The sequence below is a fragment of the Arvicola amphibius genome, chromosome 1, assembly GCF_903992535.2.
Source record: "Arvicola amphibius chromosome 1, mArvAmp1.2, whole genome shotgun sequence".
Lineage (NCBI taxonomy): Eukaryota > Metazoa > Chordata > Mammalia > Rodentia > Cricetidae > Arvicola > Arvicola amphibius.
This window is the reverse complement of record NC_052047.1, coordinates 73135315-73152682: the sequence shown is the minus strand read 5'-3', so window position 1 is coordinate 73152682 and position 17368 is coordinate 73135315. Positions and strand designations below refer to the sequence as shown.

The 17368-nt window shown below is 42.5% G+C and overlaps 1 protein-coding gene across 1 annotated transcript in view; it reads right to left on the bottom strand.

Moving 5' to 3' along the window:
• Abca13 (ATP binding cassette subfamily A member 13) overlaps positions 1–17368 on the bottom strand; it is a 395665-nt gene that overhangs the window by 359505 nt on the left and 18792 nt on the right. The window contains 2 exon segments of the mRNA XM_038325545.1: positions 9760–9883; positions 14054–14147. Of these exon segments, the coding sequence (XP_038181473.1) occupies positions 9760–9883; positions 14054–14147 (218 nt within the window).

Genomic DNA, 17368 nt, shown 5'->3' with positions numbered 1-17368 from the left:
ACAGTCTTCAACTGTTTACAGACATAGAGTAAAGCAAATTTTAAAAGACAGGCCCATTAAAACATACATAGAATATTACTCAGCAATAAAAAGAAAGACATGTTGACACATACATGGCAGGCAGGTCTTTCAAGTGTGGTGTTGACTGAAAACCACAAACGAATTCCGTTAGGTTAATTCCATTCTTTATTCCACTGACATTCTCAAAATTACAAAACTAGAGAAACAGAGGACATATCAATGATCGGTGGGAACAACAGGCAAACAGGGAGGGACTTCGGAAAAAAACATGAGGAAGTCTCGTGTTGCCTGAAGAGTTCTGTGTCTGGATGGTAGTGTCACATGAGCGTGTTCCAGTACCACATGGCAGGGAAGTACAGACATATACACACATACACACACACAATGTGCATGCACACAAACATACACCTCCACACATGCATACACAGAAATGTATTTCTGTACTCTACCTAAGAGCCCTAGATCATGTCTGTCCCTGGTGCAGCTATTGTGTTACCCTTGCTTGGACAGCGCATCACTACGTGAGGGACTGACTGAAGGGGCTGTAGGAGGGAAACACAAATCAAACCCACAGCGAAGATGGGCAAGGTATGGCCTGCCTGAATCTCAGCTTCTGGAGGGGCACAGGCAATGAAGATGGGTGGGGGGAAGCCTGTGCTGTGAAGTGAGACGGTCTAAAAAGAAGAAGGACTAGAGAGACTGGGATCCGTGGAAGAGCACTTGCCTAGCATGAATGGCATGAGGCCCTGAGTCCCACACAAGAATGGAAGGAAAAGGGTGGAAGAGAAGGAAGCAGAGAGGAAGAGAGGAAGAACACAGAGAGAGGGGGAAGGGGAAAAGAGAGAGGGGCAGGAGAGGCGGGGAGGGAAGAAGGGAATTTTAAGTACTGATGGGGGAAAAGAAAAAACTGAACCCTCAGAACCCACAGGCAGGAAGATAAAGTGGAGTGATAACTCTGAACAGAGACATCTGCAAGGTAAGCAATCTAATGTTCTCAGCTAACGTGGCCTCCCAGTCCGTGGAAAATAATGGTGGCAGCCACTGTCACCAAAACCACCAGCAGAGAGCCACTGTCACCATTACCACCAGCACAGGGGTCACTGTCACCATAACCACCAGCACAGGGGCCACTGTCACCATAGCCACCAGCAGAGGGCGACTGTCACCATAGCCACCAGCAGAGAAGCCACTGTTACCATAACCACCAGCAGAGGAGCCACTGTCACCATAACCACCAGCAGAGGAGCCACTGTCACCATAACCACCAGCAGAGGAGCCACTGTCACCATAACCACCAGCAGAGGAGCCACTGTCACCATAACCACCAGCAGAGCAGCCACTACTGTAAAGGTAGTGGGAGGCTAATAATGTGGCTTGTCTGTGAGAGCTCCAAAGTTGGGATTTGTACGACAAGTAAGAGCAAGTAAAAATAGGTTTCTTTAGTTTTTTTTTTTTTTTCTAACATAGCCACTTTGGGAAAACATCCAACAATTGACAATTTTTCAAAATGCTAAATAAAATTGCCATACAACCTAAGAAAAGTCTATGAAAAAAACACACACCTAAAAAAACTTGCACACAAACACAGCAGCATCATTTATTTTAGTTGAAACACAGTAATAATTTAAATATCCATTAATGTATGAATAGATAAGTCAATTACTAAGATAAAATATGAAATATTGTTGGGCACCACATAAAGGAATCTCCAAGACATTACTAAGTAAAGAAGAAGACACACACACACACACGCACAAGTACACAAACACACAGGCACACACACAAAGATGCAGGTACACATATATGAACTAAGACACACATACACAGAGGTACACAAACATACACACACACATAGATGCCAGTACATATATAGAGACAAATACATACAGGTAGACACACACATGTACATATAGGTACATATATACACACATACATACACACAAACACGCATACATACATACAAACACACACTCATTCATACAAGCGTAGACTCTAACACGCACAACTGTAAGTTACATAGATCCTACAAAAAAGGAACTGTCCACAGTATTGCAATCTACAGAAAAGGGAGGAGGCCGCTAAGTCCAGCACTGAGGGTACAGGGAGATGAATGCGATGGACACAGATTTTTTTCTTTTTGAGGTGATGAAAAAAATGTAATTGATTATGATGATCATCATTAAGTGTAACTTACAACTATAGAGATGTCAAAACTATTCTTCAAATGAGTCACTTGTATGGTGCTGTAAATTAGATCTCAATTCACTTAAAAAAAAAAACTTAAAACCAAACCTTTTTTAAAAAAAAAAAAACTTAATACCAATCAAAATCTTAACATGCACTTTGTAGAAATAAACAAACAAATTTTGAACACTAGTGTGACATCCATACTCCCTAGAAAATCAAAATGACTTCAGAAGAACGCAGCTGAGAACTTACACTAACTCCAAGAGGTTCCCTGACATGCTGCCATTAGGATCAGAAAGGACAGTGGAGCAGGAAAAAGCCAGAGCTGCACGCTATCATTGCCTCAACTGATGCTTTTCACAGTCAGATAAATAAAGAAGATGGTTCTGCACAAAAGAAGAGAAATGGTTAAGAAAAAATGACTTCCATGAAAGCCCAAACATTAAGGTTTTCTGGTGAGACCCTTAACTCCGATGTGAAATAGCATCCAAGAATCAAAGGGAACTATGTCTGAAAACACAGTACATTAACTGGGCTGCAGTAATGAAGCCCCATGCACCGGATGTGTGAAGGGACACAATGTCTTTTCTCACTGACCTGAGGCTGGAGTTGTGGGTTGGCTGGGCTCAGAGGAAGGGAAAGGGCATCTTCCTGGTGTGCAGATGGCCATTCTTAGATGTGTCCTAGCCCAAAAGAGGTAGCACTTCCTTTCCTTGCAAGAGGTCTATTATACCAAAGATCCTCTTTGAACTTTAATTTGGTAAAAAAAAAAAGCCCTGTCATTGGTACAGTAATATGGATAGTTAAGGCCTCAATACCTGAATTACGGGCCAGCACAGTTCAGCCCATAGCTTGCCATGCTCAGCACCTAAATCTCAAGGCCTTCTCTTATGTAAATAGCATACGCTAAATCTCAGTGCACAGTTTAGCAGAGTCCACCCACAGGCTCTGTGTGAAAGTGCCACCTTTGACTCTTTCAGAGACTCCAATTAGAAAGGAACATACAAGGGTGGTTCCCACCTCAGAGCTACTAAGTAAGGCATCTTCTGCCAAGGAAAATAAAGAAGTGGCTATACCCCCTGAAACCTTGAAGTAGTCAGCCTTGCTTCCTGGGCCTATTGGGATCAATAGATTTTTTTTTTAAAAAATAAAGGTATCAATGGAATTTTTTGAGGCTAAGATAAAATTAGGATAACAACAAATTAGAAAAAATATAGCCAACGATACAGGTCTTAGTCAGGCTTCTATTGTTATGATAAAACACCATAACCATAAGCACGTTTGGAAGGAAAGGGTTTGTTTCATGTTACACCACCAATAAGAGTCCATCCCTGAGGAGGAAAGTCAGAGCAGGAACTCAAGCAGGGCAGGAAACTGGAGGCAGAAACTGAAGTAAAAGCTGAAGAAAACTGCTTAAGGATTTGTTCCTCGTGGCTTGTTCAGCTTTCATTCTTATAGCTCCCAGAATCACCACCAACAGTGAGCTGGGCCTTCCACTTCAACCACTGAATAAGAAAATGCACTACAGACTCACCTACAGGACAATCTTAATGAAGACATTTTCTCAAGTACAGTTTCTTCTTCTCAGTTAACTCCACCTTGTGTCAAGTTGACATAAAACTAGATAGAGCAATTGACCCTTTGCCTTGATACACAAGCACATCACTCTTGCACTAGAACCCCTCCTTCCTTATTTGGCTCCCAATTGGCATGATAATATTAAAATCAAATACTTCTTTGTTTGTTTGTTTTTTTTTTTTTGAAACAGGATTTCTAGACCAGGCTGGTCTTGAACTCATAAAGATCCGCCTGCCTCTGCCTCCCAAGTGCTTGGATTAAAGGCATGCACTACCACTGCCCAGCAACATTACAACTTTTAAAAGATCCACAATCTTTAAAAATCAAAGCACTTTAAAATGTTTGTCTCTTTAAAACATCCAAAGTCTCTCTCAAAGTTCAAGGCCTCCAGCCGGGCGGTGGTGGCGCACGCCTTTAATCCCAGCACTCGGGAGGCAGAGGCAGGCGGATCTCTTTGAGTTTGAGACCAGCCTGGTCTACAAGAGCTAGTTCCAGGACAGGCTCCAAAGCCACAGAGAAACCCTGTCTCGAAAAACCAAAAAAAAAAAAAAAAAAAAAAAGTTCAAGGCCTCCAAAATCTCTCTAAAATATCAAAGACCCTTCAAAATTCCAAAGTCTTGCCGGGCGATGGTGGCGCACACCTTTAATCCCAGCACTCGGGAGGCAGAGGCAGGCGGATCTCTGTGAGTTCGAGACAGCCTGGTCTACAAGAGCTAGTTCCAGGACAGGCTCTAAAGCCACAGAGAAACCCTGTCTAGAAAAAACAAAAAAAAAAAAAAAAAAATTCCAAAGTCTTCCAATTTCAGGCTCCAGCAAAATCATAATAAACTAAATACATTCATATTTCATCATATTTCAAGAGGGAAGAACGAGGGCACAGTCACAATCTGAACAAACTAAAACCAAAGTCCAATACTGTCAAGTCGATATCAGACATCTGGAACTCATTCACAATCTTCCGGGCTCCTTCAAAGAGCTTGGAAAAGCATTCATAGCACATACATCTTGTCCCATGGTTCTATTCCATGCCTGCTGGGGTCATTGGTAATTGTCCCATGCTACTGGTATCTGCAAAATGTTGGGGTCTCCATTACAGCTAGGCTGCACCTTCACCAATAGCCTCTCCTGTGCTGACTTCAGGGACTCTGACCCTGCCATGTTGTGTCAAGCTTCAGCTTCTCCTCATGAACCCTTAAATCCTGGCATTTTCACTACTGATGAGGCTTCACCTTCACCAGTGGCCTCTCCTGGCCTCTCGTGGTGCCAAGTCCCAGCTGCTCTTCACGACTCCTACCAAGTTCAGCTGCCAACAAGAGAGACAACTTCGGCTGCCTGTGGAACACAGATTCTGTGGGCTAACTCTGAGGAAACACTTCCCAGAAGATTTCAAAGGCCCCAGCAAGCCAACTGTTTCATTTTTTAATAGTCCTTGTCTCTTTTCATTCTTCAGCTCCAGCAAACAAAACCCTACAGGCTCTTAAGACAGAAGACGTAAACAGCCCTGGTAGAGCTTCCTCCTGAAACTTCACAAGCCTGGCCTCCATGGTCTGCACTGCTCTCCGCAATGTTTTGTTTCCACGGCGTCTCATTAAACTCTGACCACTCAATGTTCTTCCATGGCTCTCCCCAAAATATAGTCAAGTCTACTGCAGAAATACTCCACATGTATGTTACCAATTTCTGTCTAAGCTCGGGTTTCTATTGCTGTGATGAAATGCCATGCATGCAAGCTGGAAGGAAGGGGACGGCATTTATTTCATGTTGCAATTCCACTCCCACCTATGAAGGCTGCTTTAGATGAAGCAGGAGGATTTAGCTACTCAGAAAAAAAAAAGAGTGGGTCCTTACTCAGGCAGAGCATCTTAGATGGGCCAAATTTTGAAAGGCGAGAGTGAAAAGTCACCTACGAAGCTGGAAGTTGAGGCAGCACAGTGATGAAGAAGACAGAACAGGCAGCAGCAGAGAAAGCAGTAGAGGGGATTAATGATCATTAAGAGCTTAGAAATACTTTAGACTAAAAAAAAAAGCAAACATAAAGGTAGTCATGGCATGTTGATAGTTAAAATAACTGAAACTTTTCAAGATTTCTTTTCTAATTACATGTCTGCTCAGAGGTGGGATGTGTGTATATATATGTATGTATATATATACACACATATATATATACATATATATATATACACACATATATATACATATATATACACACACATATATATACATATATACACACACACATATATATACATATACACGCACACGCACACACACACACACACGTATATATATATATATATATATATATATATATATATATATATATATGTGCCTGCAGAAGCCAGAAGAGGGAATCAAGGTCTCATGGTGCTGAAGTTATGGAGCCAAGTCCCTCCCAGCTAATGTAAGGGCTGGGAACTGAACCCGGGACCTCTTCAAGAGCAGTACATGCTCTCATCCACTGAGCCGTCCCTCTAGTCCAAAACTTTTCTTATTAGGAGAATTAGTATTTTAAGCAGAAATTGAGAGTGGAAGTCTAAACTGGCAACCTAGGTGAAGGGCAAGGCAAGTTATGCAGGAAAGATCAAAGAACATGCTTCCAGGGCAGACTCAAGCTGCCCTTAGAGTGATTGGCAGCAGAAGGGGTCAGACGCACAGAGAATATGAGTAGCACAGAACATTTCAAACTTTCTTTTACTTATTCACTTTGTCTTGAACAAGGAGTGACTCCCTAACAAAACACTCTGTGGGAATAGCCCTTAATCTGCTATTGGAAGTGATTGTAGTTTTGCTCTGAAATTCTTTTATTGGAGCAGAGGGGAATCTCCCTACAAAGCCAGGAACGAGGAAGCTGATTTTCATAATCATACTCCACATCAGAATGTACCCGGAGGTTCTGCCCAAAATAAGATTCCCCTGAGTGATCAGGAAGATCAAAGCCATTCATGAAGCAAATTAACCATGGTGATAGCTAACTTGTTTTGAAATGAAAACATATTTTCAGGATTTGTAAGCCAAGATAGTCAGAGGGAGTTGCTGAGGGTTTTATTGCCATTGTTTGGTCTTTTGTGTGTTCACTTTGAACTTGAGAAGAATTCGTACCTGAAGAACCAGGAAAACAAATGAGCAATGCTGGCAGGGAAGGTCTGAGAGCCAGGCCTTCCCTCTTAGCTTGTGTCTTCCTCGCGGTTCACTCTTTTCTCGTTGCTTATGCTATTCTTCCTGCTTTCATCTTCCGTTCCCCACACCTCTACACTGGCCCTCCTCAATACCAAAAGGCATTTTAGAATTTAAAGCTCTTAAAATCATAGCAATGCTGGAGAATTTGGCTAGTGACTATGGTTTTGAGAATGTGAGATAAACACTTCAAGGTTGACTTTATAATTCTTGAGTTTTTGCACACTTGTGAGTGTTAAAATGGAGGAGCACACAAACAAAAAAATAGTTCTTTATTGGAGTAAAAAAAATGGTCTACCAAACCAACACTTATACTTCTCTAACTAGTTCATAAAATATAAAAAGGAAAGAACACTGCTAATCTCATAGTAAGGCAATATTACCCTGATAATAATAAAAAGTAGATAAAAACATAACAAAAATGGATATCATTGATCAATTTCTTGAACAAACACAGGTACAAAAATTTTCAACAAAGCCGGGCGGTGGTGGCGCAAGCCTTTAATCCTAGCACTCGGGAGGCAGAGGCAGGCGGATCTCTGAGTTCGAGGCCAGCCTGGTCTACAAGAGCTAGTTCCAGGACAGGCTCTAGAAACTACAGGGAAACCCTGTCTCGAAAAAACCAAAAAAAAAAAATTTCAACAAAAGAGTTGCGAAACAATTTAAGACTATATAAAAAATAAGCGTCCCATTATTATTATTCACCTTATATTATTATTAAATAATAAATGTTGAGAAGATCATATATTCATCATGATGAAGTTGACTTTATTTTAGAGATACAGGTTTAATAGATGTAAATCAATAACTGCAACCCACCACATATGTTCAGAAATCACAAGATCTTAATATAAAAAGAGCCTTTGATAATGTTCACTATCTCTTCTTGATAAAAGTCCTGAAGAAACTGGAAAAAGAAGGAACATACTTTAATAAAAAATAAAAAGAATGTATACACACACACAACCTCTTGTGCTTAATGGGAGAAATAAAAGCACTTTCTCTACCACAAGGACATGTGCTCAACTATGTTCACAGCAGCATTGTTTGTCATAGCCAGAACCTGGAAACAACCTAAATGCCCCTCAACTGAAGAATGGATAAGAAAAACGTGGTACATTTACACAATGGAGTACTACACAGCAGAAAAAAATAATGAAATCTTGAATTTTGCAGGAAAAAGGATGGAGCTAGAAAACATCATTTTGAATAGGGTAACCCAGATCCAGAAAGACAATTATCACATGTACTCACTCATAGGTGGTTAATAAACATAAAGCAAAGAACACCAGCCTACAAACCACAATCCCAGAGAACCTAGACAACAATGAGGACACTAAGCGAGACATACCTGGATCTAATTTACATGGGAAGTAAAAAAAGACAAGATCTCCTGAGTAAATTGGGAGCATGGGGACCATGGGAGAGGGTTGAAGGGGAGGGGAGAGGGAGGGAGGGAAGCAGAGAAAAACGTTTAGCTCAATAAAATCAATTTTAAAAAGAACTTATTATAACTCTCACTGGTCTAGGGCTTGATTCTGTGTCACGATCTTTTGTATTTGTCCCTTAATCTTCACCATAACTGAGGCGGGGGATGAGAAGCCCTAGTCACAGAGAACATACGTTTGCCATAAACTACCAAACCAGAAGGATCTAGAAGCTGACTCTATAACTTGTATAGCTACAGAAATCTATTCTTTCCACGTCTACATTTTCTTGACTTTCTATTCTGAGTAGGCGTCATTGGAGACCTAAAATGAGGATGACAGTAACTCCCAGTCTCCAGTGCTCCCCTGAGAGCATGGCTCTCGCAGAAGTCTTGAGTTTGGTTCCCAGAACTCACATGGTAGCTCACAACCATCCATAACTTCAGTTCCAGGGGATCCGATTCCCTCTTCCCACCTCTGTCAGCACCAGGCACGCACATAGTACATATACGTATATTCAGGCAAAACATACACATAAAGTCTAAAATTCTAAAGCTGAAAGATAACTATCTTCTGTTTTAACATTTGCTTCATGTTTTAAAATCTTCAACTGTTTAATTGCAACAAGCATGACCTCAACTCCACATCATCCAACCTGATAAACTCAAAACATGGTGGTCAGCTCGTCGCTTTCTTCCCTTCCTTATTCCAGCTGGGAGAAGTTCCCAGAACATTGTGGATGCTCCAAGTTAAACCTCTTCATTTTAAATCTTGTCATTTAAACCAACTCCTGCTGCGTCTTTTGATTAATGATGTCAAATAAGGCCAGGGGCTATCTCAGCACAACTCAGCATTGTGGGAATCTGAGAAGGCAGTGGAAAGCCATCGTGACTTGAGGGGGGTTAGTGCAGAGAGAAAAGAAGTGCCTGGCTGCTCTTTCACCTGATGACAACTTGGCACAAGATCTTGATCATCTTACAGTAAGAACATCTAGCAGTCAGCCCCAAACCACTCATTTTTCAACGATGCCCAAATGAAAAACTGAGTGAGCGGATAATTTTGAAGTCAGAGTTTAACTACAGAAAATAATGAAAAGCGGACAGAATTTTCCTCATCAGCTTTTAGCATGCTGTGAGTCTCGAAATACAGCGGACATGAGTAGAAGGAATTGTTATGTGACTCCGAGCAATAAAATTGATTTCTTTTTAACTCTGAATTCTAGCCTTTCATTGTCCCTGACACGTCCCAGATTACTAAGCATGCATAAAAATCACACGATGTTGTAGAAGTTGGGGGATCTGAGGAGAGGGGAGGAAGACAGCAAATAAAACCATCCTAAGAATTCTAAAAAGAACGATTGTGTTTCTCATACCGAAAATGGTGATCCATGGAACTCTCAAAGCTGATGTTCCTACAACTTGAGCCAGTGTTACAAAGAAGTCCTTGAACAAAAGGGAGAACACCCCGGCTGGGAAGATCCCGGGCTTGCAAGAAACCTGGACATAAACACAAGGAAGAAATTAGTTCTGACACCTATTATCTGAAGTAGAGTGCTATATGCAATGACCCTGCCTCCCGGTCCAATTGTACATAATGTGGGAGGAAAGTGGCTTCTCCATCTAAGAGTACAGCCCACCAGAACCCAGTTTTCTGTGTCCATTTGCCCATCCGTCTTTATTCTCTTGCTGTTCCAGTTAGTTCTGTCCTTGAAACAATGCAGGATATGGCAGATGGTGCCCAAACAGGGTCATAAACAGTAGACACTGACTATGGGGAACTCACATTGGCTAGAAAATGGAAAGCTTTCATGAGACACACACTAGTAAAATAAAGAAATAAGGGTTGTGGAACAAATAAAGGAATGGTTGGGAGAGCATTTCAAGATAGACAGTCAGGTATTAATAAGAAGAATCTAGAAGCAAGCAGTTACATGCTAATTGGTAGAGTCTATACTTAGGTAGTTATATGTTAACGGATAGAATCTAGAGACAGACAGTTACATGTTAGTACTTACAAAGAGATTTTAGGACAAGCGAAATTGAGAGATAGGTAGCTTTCTGTTGGTGCTTTGGATTTCTGGTGAAACCATGGGATAGGGTGGAGGTGTTGCTGCTTCCTTGGTTCTCGGGCTGTGTTGGGGAAGTGTGCTCTTGGTTTTCAGGGATGCAGGCAATTAATTTGGCAAGTTGGAAAAAATAATGGAAAGATTGATAGGCAAATACATGCCTGAATGACAAAAAAAAAAAAAAAAAAAAACACCAAGCAGGTGAAGGACACCCAATAGTGGAGCTCTGGCCTGATTGGCTACAGGGGCCACTAGGAAAAGCTGGGTGAGCAGGAACCTTCCAGCAACCTGCACAGGTAGCATAACTTTCCAGAGGCCCAGAACGAGCTCTGATTAAATGTTACTCAGTTTATTAACAACCCAATCCTATTTCTGACGTGTCTGGTAACTCATGAAGGTAAAATCAGTCAAGGAAGAAGTCTCCTGGGCCTATGTGTTTTCATCTAGTGGCTTGGTTAATACCCCCTTCCATAACTGTTTATACTGAGGAGTTCCTCCATTTTGGAGAACACTTCTCTAACTACCTGCAGTACCAATGAGCTCCGTCCATACACTATTCAGGGCAGGTTACAGTTCTGTGATTTAGACAGGATTTAATATGTCTCACAGATTATGAATATATAAGCAGATATAATTGGAAAATAATTGAAACCCACCTCCTGGGTGTTTGGACCCACAATAATGATGCCATGGATGTGGCCCAATTACATTGGCACATCCTGGAAAAGCGAAAGGTTTCTGATCAGATTGTTCTCCTGATAATACTGCATTTGACTCACTGAAGGCGTCAATCCCTTTAGCCGGCTAAGGCATTCCTTTTCCTTTTGTTGGGCACAGCAGCTGGCATGGTTCCTCTAGTCAGCCTCATGGCCCGGTGTCAAGCACCACAGCGAGCCACTCCTGCACTAAGAATGAAGAGTCCTCCTGCACATCTAAGAAATTGTAGGGAGCAAGTAAGGTGCTGAGCCAAAGTGGATTGCTTGACATAGGCACAGCCATGACAAGGACCCCACTGACTCACATGCCATGGAAGTGGCAACATCTTCCCCAGGTGATGCTCGGAGGATGGCAAAGCCTTCCTCTGCTCCATGTGTGGATATTGAAAATGTCCGCCACAGTTTTCCCCCTGGATGTTGATGTCCTGACCACTACCCCCCTGCAAACACTGCTCCTACTGACATCAGCTAAGCCTGCCTCCTTGTTCGGGTTTATAAAATAACCACATTTCCTATGTATCTGCATGTAATGACCCTGTATCCTTGTTCAGCTGTGTAGAAATATCCCTTCCTCCCATTCACCTGTCTACAATCTCTATTCAACAATACATAATAAGTATGTTTCACTTTGAGGTTGGTGCAGCTTCTCCATCCCAGAGCCCAGACTCCCCAATACCATCCTTTCTGCACCTCTGTGTATCATTTCTTCATCCCTTGCTGCCCCTATTCACAGTTCCAGGACCCAAGCTATGCAAGAACACAACACGATATCTGTTCTACATATTGAGACTCTATAACATTATATCATTAACCCTGTTGTTAACTTGAAAGGTATCTGAGGAATCACCCAAGAAATACAAAGTCCTTTTCTACTTTGTGCTTCCTCCCCTGGGTCTGCACTCCTACCGTCAAATGGCAGAACTCTCGCGGTACTTCACCAGCATCCCTCGCCATAGAGCAGGCACTCTTCTGTTAGACAGCCACGCCTCTTCCGGCACAGCCCTCATGCAAATCAACCACGAGTGGGAAGTGTAAAATGAACGTTTTAAGTTTGGACGAAAGCTTTCCGCTAAACACTAACTCAGATTCTTAAACATTTACATGAGATTTCTAAATATAATATATTTAAAAAATGCTTTACTGCATCAAGTAATAGCAAAACCCTTCGGGAACCTGGCATGGTGGAGCACACCTTTAATCCCTGCAGAAGGGAGGCAGAAGCAGGCAGATCTCCATGAGTCAAGGCCAGTCTGGTCTATGTAGTAAGTTCTGGGAAAGGCAGAGTTACATAGCCAGGCGTAGTTTCAAAAGAAAGAGGAAGAGGAAAAAAAGGAAGGAAGGAAAGAAGGAGGGAGGGAGGGAGGGAGGGAGGAGAGAGAGAGAGAGAGAGAGAGAGAGAGAGAGAGAGAGAGAGAGAGAGAGAGAGAGAGAGAGAGGGAGAAACTTGCAGGTAAAATACTCCTATAATGTATAATGAGCCAACAGCTTAATCAATAAAGTTGGTGACACATGTCCCCACACCACCTGCCTGCCATTTGTATGCAGAGATTGAGAGATTGACAGGGCATGAAGACCATGACAATGGCAGGCAACTGGGAAGCCACTGATCTATGTTCTGTGGCTTATAAAACCCAGGAAACAGCTTTCCCCATGATGTTTACTTTGGTTCTGGGAAGTGATCTCCTTCATACAAATGTGAAGACCCACTATGCCCAGAATTGAGCACAATGGCTCTCACACAGAAGGCATTCACTATTTGATGACTGAATGAATAAACAAGAATGAGTGAATGGATGGATAAAATAAAATAAATATGTTTGATGCTTAAGGGAAGACAGGAATTCTTAGCAAACACAGGATGTAGTGTTTTCGAAGATCATAGATAAGTTAGGAGTGATATAACCAGTAATAAAAGATGCATTTCTCTATCTGGTTCTGTATCCCTTCTCAGGAACACATCCAGAATGGAGGCCACCCCTGAGGTCTCTAACCCTGAGAACACTTATTCTTATGTAGAGTACCTTATGACACTTTTCTCACTGTATTCTAATAGGCCAGCCTTCTAGAAAGTTTTTTGAGGGAATAAATGGCTCTAGATACATATTTGTTGAACGAATAAATAAAATGCTAAAATTTAAAACTCCTAAAAAAGATTTTCAGCTCTTCATAACTGTAATTGTAATAACCTGCTTCACCATTTTCTATAATACACAATACCATCCTCCAAAGTAAGGAGTTGTTATGCTCATACCCTTTGCAATATGTGGAACCTACATATTACTGATGACCTATTTCAGATAAACTCTAACATTTAATAATCATTTTTCCACGGGAAGCTTGCAAAGTCACAAGTGGCATCGTCAAAGCAAAATAGGTCACCGTGTCTCAAGAGGTATGGCTATTGAGCTTTTAAATCAGACAGACAAAGTGACCTGCCTGGCCGTGTTCCTGGAGAACAGGAAGTTCTTGCAAGTTTATCAGTGAACCAACTTCCCATCAATCATGGTCTCCACCTCCAATGCTGCTGTCTTCACGACTATCATATCCTGTTAAAATGAAAGGCACCTACTGCCCTTACCTCTGCTTCTAACTCTTCCTAAATGAATAAAAGGTTTATAGACCCAAGCCCACATCGGTTCAGCTCAGGTGAAAGGATAAATCTATTTTCTGGATTGAGTTAAGATCTATTAATATCAATCATAAGCAGTAAAGAAACGTGAATCGCGTCTTCCTGGCACATTCCTCGAGTATATTGCTGTTGTCATAATAGAGCCCCGGTCACTCACCCCTCTGAGAATTCAGTGTCAATAAAGACTAGAGAAAAGAGGTAATGCTTTTTCTTTGAACACTTGGCATCTAAAGATTGTATTCAAAGTGAAACTCACAGTTATCTCTGTGTCTGGGAGGCTCTTGAAAACGAAGCACTGTCAGAATCATGAACAGGATACACGGCCAGAAGAATTCAGCGAGCGAGAGGACCTGGGCAAACATAGAAGACAAAATGCTGACCATGTTTTCAGGCACTGTAGCAGTCCCTCTGCGTGAGGGATGTAGGCAGTCAGACCAGGCTACTTTTACAGAGAGTCACTGTTATCCCTATCTGTGAACATGCTGTGTCAAAAACACAGAGGACCCAATGTAAGAACACATTGAATAACAACAGAATCACAGGGTACAGGGGTCTCCTTGGCAACAATTTGCCAAGAAATCTCCTTGACAGCTGGGCAAGGCAAGCATGGGTTCTTTTATTCCGATCTAAATTACCAAACTTGATATGAGATCACAAATTACATATCATATAGTCAATATATCTCTATATTTATTACAAAAGGGCTACAAAAGAGTTATAAGCCCCAACAGAGTTCAAAGAATTTCAAAGAGGCTTGGGGCAGAATCTGAGAGGGCTGTGGAGAGATCCCTGAGAACTAGCATAAGGAGCAAGGCATGCGTGGTGGAGGAGGGGGCTGTGGCTGAGACTATCACTGCAGCTGCCCCCTCAGAGGTAGGCTTTGGGGTCAGAGCTGATCCACAGGAGTGCGAGGTACAGGACATTAGAGGTGTAGAAACTAGAGGCAGGACTGGGTACAGAGAGATGAACCAGGGGTCAGATGAACAGCATCTCAAGCAGACCACATGACCAGGAGGGACTGAGATATGCTGAAGGCCCTAGGACAGTTGAGAATTCTCTGATATCGATCCTTTGACACACACACTGAGTGGTCAGGTTTGACAGATTGGTAGGGCTGTCACCACTTCTGTGTGTCCTCCTCTTTACAGGGTCCAGCTGAGGGACTTACACCTTTTCCTCAGTCCGGTGTATCCAGGAAATTCTCAGCCCTGCTTTTCCTGACACAGCCTTATTGTGTTCTATGTATATTCTTATAACCTCGGTTTACTTTGATTAAATTTATAGTGTGGCACCTCTCTGTTTTTAGAAGCAATTCTTTCTCAGACTGTGCCCTGGTGGCAATGGACAGAAGTTCTCTGTGCCTATGGCAAGGTGCAGAGTCATTGCACCTCTGCCCTGTACTGAGTCTCCCAGGGAAGGGAACCACCCAAGAAGCCACTTTCACATAACACAGAGTAACTGAGGGTCTGGCACAGCCTGGTCGACAAACTCTCTCTAGGATCTGCTGGGCAGAGCCTGAGAGAAGCCCTAGCTCATTCGCCTTGAGGTCCAAACTCAACTAATGTCACCAGCTCATCTTTCTCACTTTTCCTGGGTTCTGTTCTTTCCATTTCCAAGACTTTTTTTTTAATTTCAGAAATTTCATGAAGGAATAAAAGAAATAAATAACTTCAACCTCATTTGCAACAAATCAACTCCTTTTTAATTTTTCCCATCTCTCGGGCATTCCCGCAGTGGGTAATGCCACATTCCCCGGCTCCATCTGAGAATCCCACTTCCATTTTGCACAGCACTCAATCAAGGGGCTACACGCAGGCTGCAAAAGCACCGCTTCTAAAGAGTAACACTCTGTGTGTTAAAAGATCTTGTCCTTTGAATTGCTTTGGGGAAATTGGGATAAACTCCTCAACCTAAGTGAGTCAAACTTTTGACGCACTGAAGAACTTCCCAGAGGATCGCAGGAATATGGAGACCCTGAACTATCTTCTCAATATCAGAACTTGAACTCAGGGCCTCATGCATGTGAGGCAAATGTGTTGCCACTGAGACACACGTGGCCCTAACATTAAATTCTCAAAACTGAGCAGGCAGGGGTGGCGCACACCTTTAATGCTAGCACTCGGGAGGCAGAGGCAGGCGGATCTCTGTGAGTTTGAGGCTAGCCTGGTCTACAAAGCGAGTTCCAAGACAGGCTCCAAAAACTACAGAGAAACCCTGCCTCAAAAAAAAAAAAAGAAAACAAAACAAAACAAAAATCTCAAAACTGAAAGAAATGAACTGACAATGGAATTAGGAAGAGATGTGAGAGAGAGAGACAATCATTAAGCCAGCATTATTATGAATAATCTTTATTGATTCCAGTCCTTCTCACCTTTTGGATATACAACATGGGTAAGGGAGTGGACAAATTCACACCAAAAACTACCTAAAAATCAGCAAACTGAAGCCCTCAGTCAGATCCTGAAGACAGACAGTGTCTAGCTGCTTCAGATTCCACGTTGTACGTTGTAATGCTTTGAACTGAAAGGACCTTCTGGTCTCTTTGGCTCCGTTATTCTTCAGCCTGCCATTACCATCTCCTTCCCACCCTTGGCTTGTTGGTGACAGGCAGGGAGCAAATGTCAGCGTGCCCAGGTGAGCGCACTCGCTGAGACCACCAAGGACAGCACAGCTGGGAGAGCATGTGAGTCCCGGTGTAATTACAGAAATAGAATCACCCTTTGAAGTCAATTCCAGGGAGGTGTTTCTTGAGCCAGGAACCAGAGGACAAAAAGCTTCTGACAGCCTGAGGTAACTCAATAGCTCCCCTCAGAAAGAGAAAAGGGCTGCAGATGCTAGCCTAGGGCTGAGGCGCTTACTGCTAACTGAGAGAGCAAGATCCAGAGCACTGGCAGGAGCTTACTGGACCGTAACATGATCAAAGCAGGAGAGACATGCATATGAGAAAGTCACCATGAAGCCGTTAGTATGTACTAGTTATTAATAGTACGCACCAATAGATACTAGCCCTGGCTGGTACCTGGAGTTAAAAATGACAACCCAAAGAACACGTAAGAGGCTCCAACTCATTGCACTGTTCTGGTCATTACTGTATCAATAGCACAATTTTACTGTATGCGAGACAGAGTTTCTCTGTAACTTTGGAATTTTGGAGCCTGTCCTGGAACTAGCGCTTATACACCAGGCTGGTCTCAAACTCACAGAGATCTGCCTCCCAAGTGCTGGGATTAAAGGCATGCAACATGGGCCACCATCACCGGGCCAGAGACAATTTTTCTCATCAACATTTAGAGATCTGCCTTTTTCAAAGACTAGTTAATCCTCTACTGTCAGGTTATTTATCCATTTGCCTACTGTGGATGAAGGGAAAGGCATCCTGGCAGTCAGGAGCCAAGGAATACCACAAAGTCACACCACACAACAAACGTCACACAAGACATTTATTGGGAGGGAAAAACCCAGGGAGGTGGCTGCCTCTGCATCCATGAAAAGCAGCAGAGAGGGAGCAGAAGGCAGGGTTTGTATAGCATTGGGCAAAGGGGAGTTTTCCAGGGTGGAGATTGGTGGAATT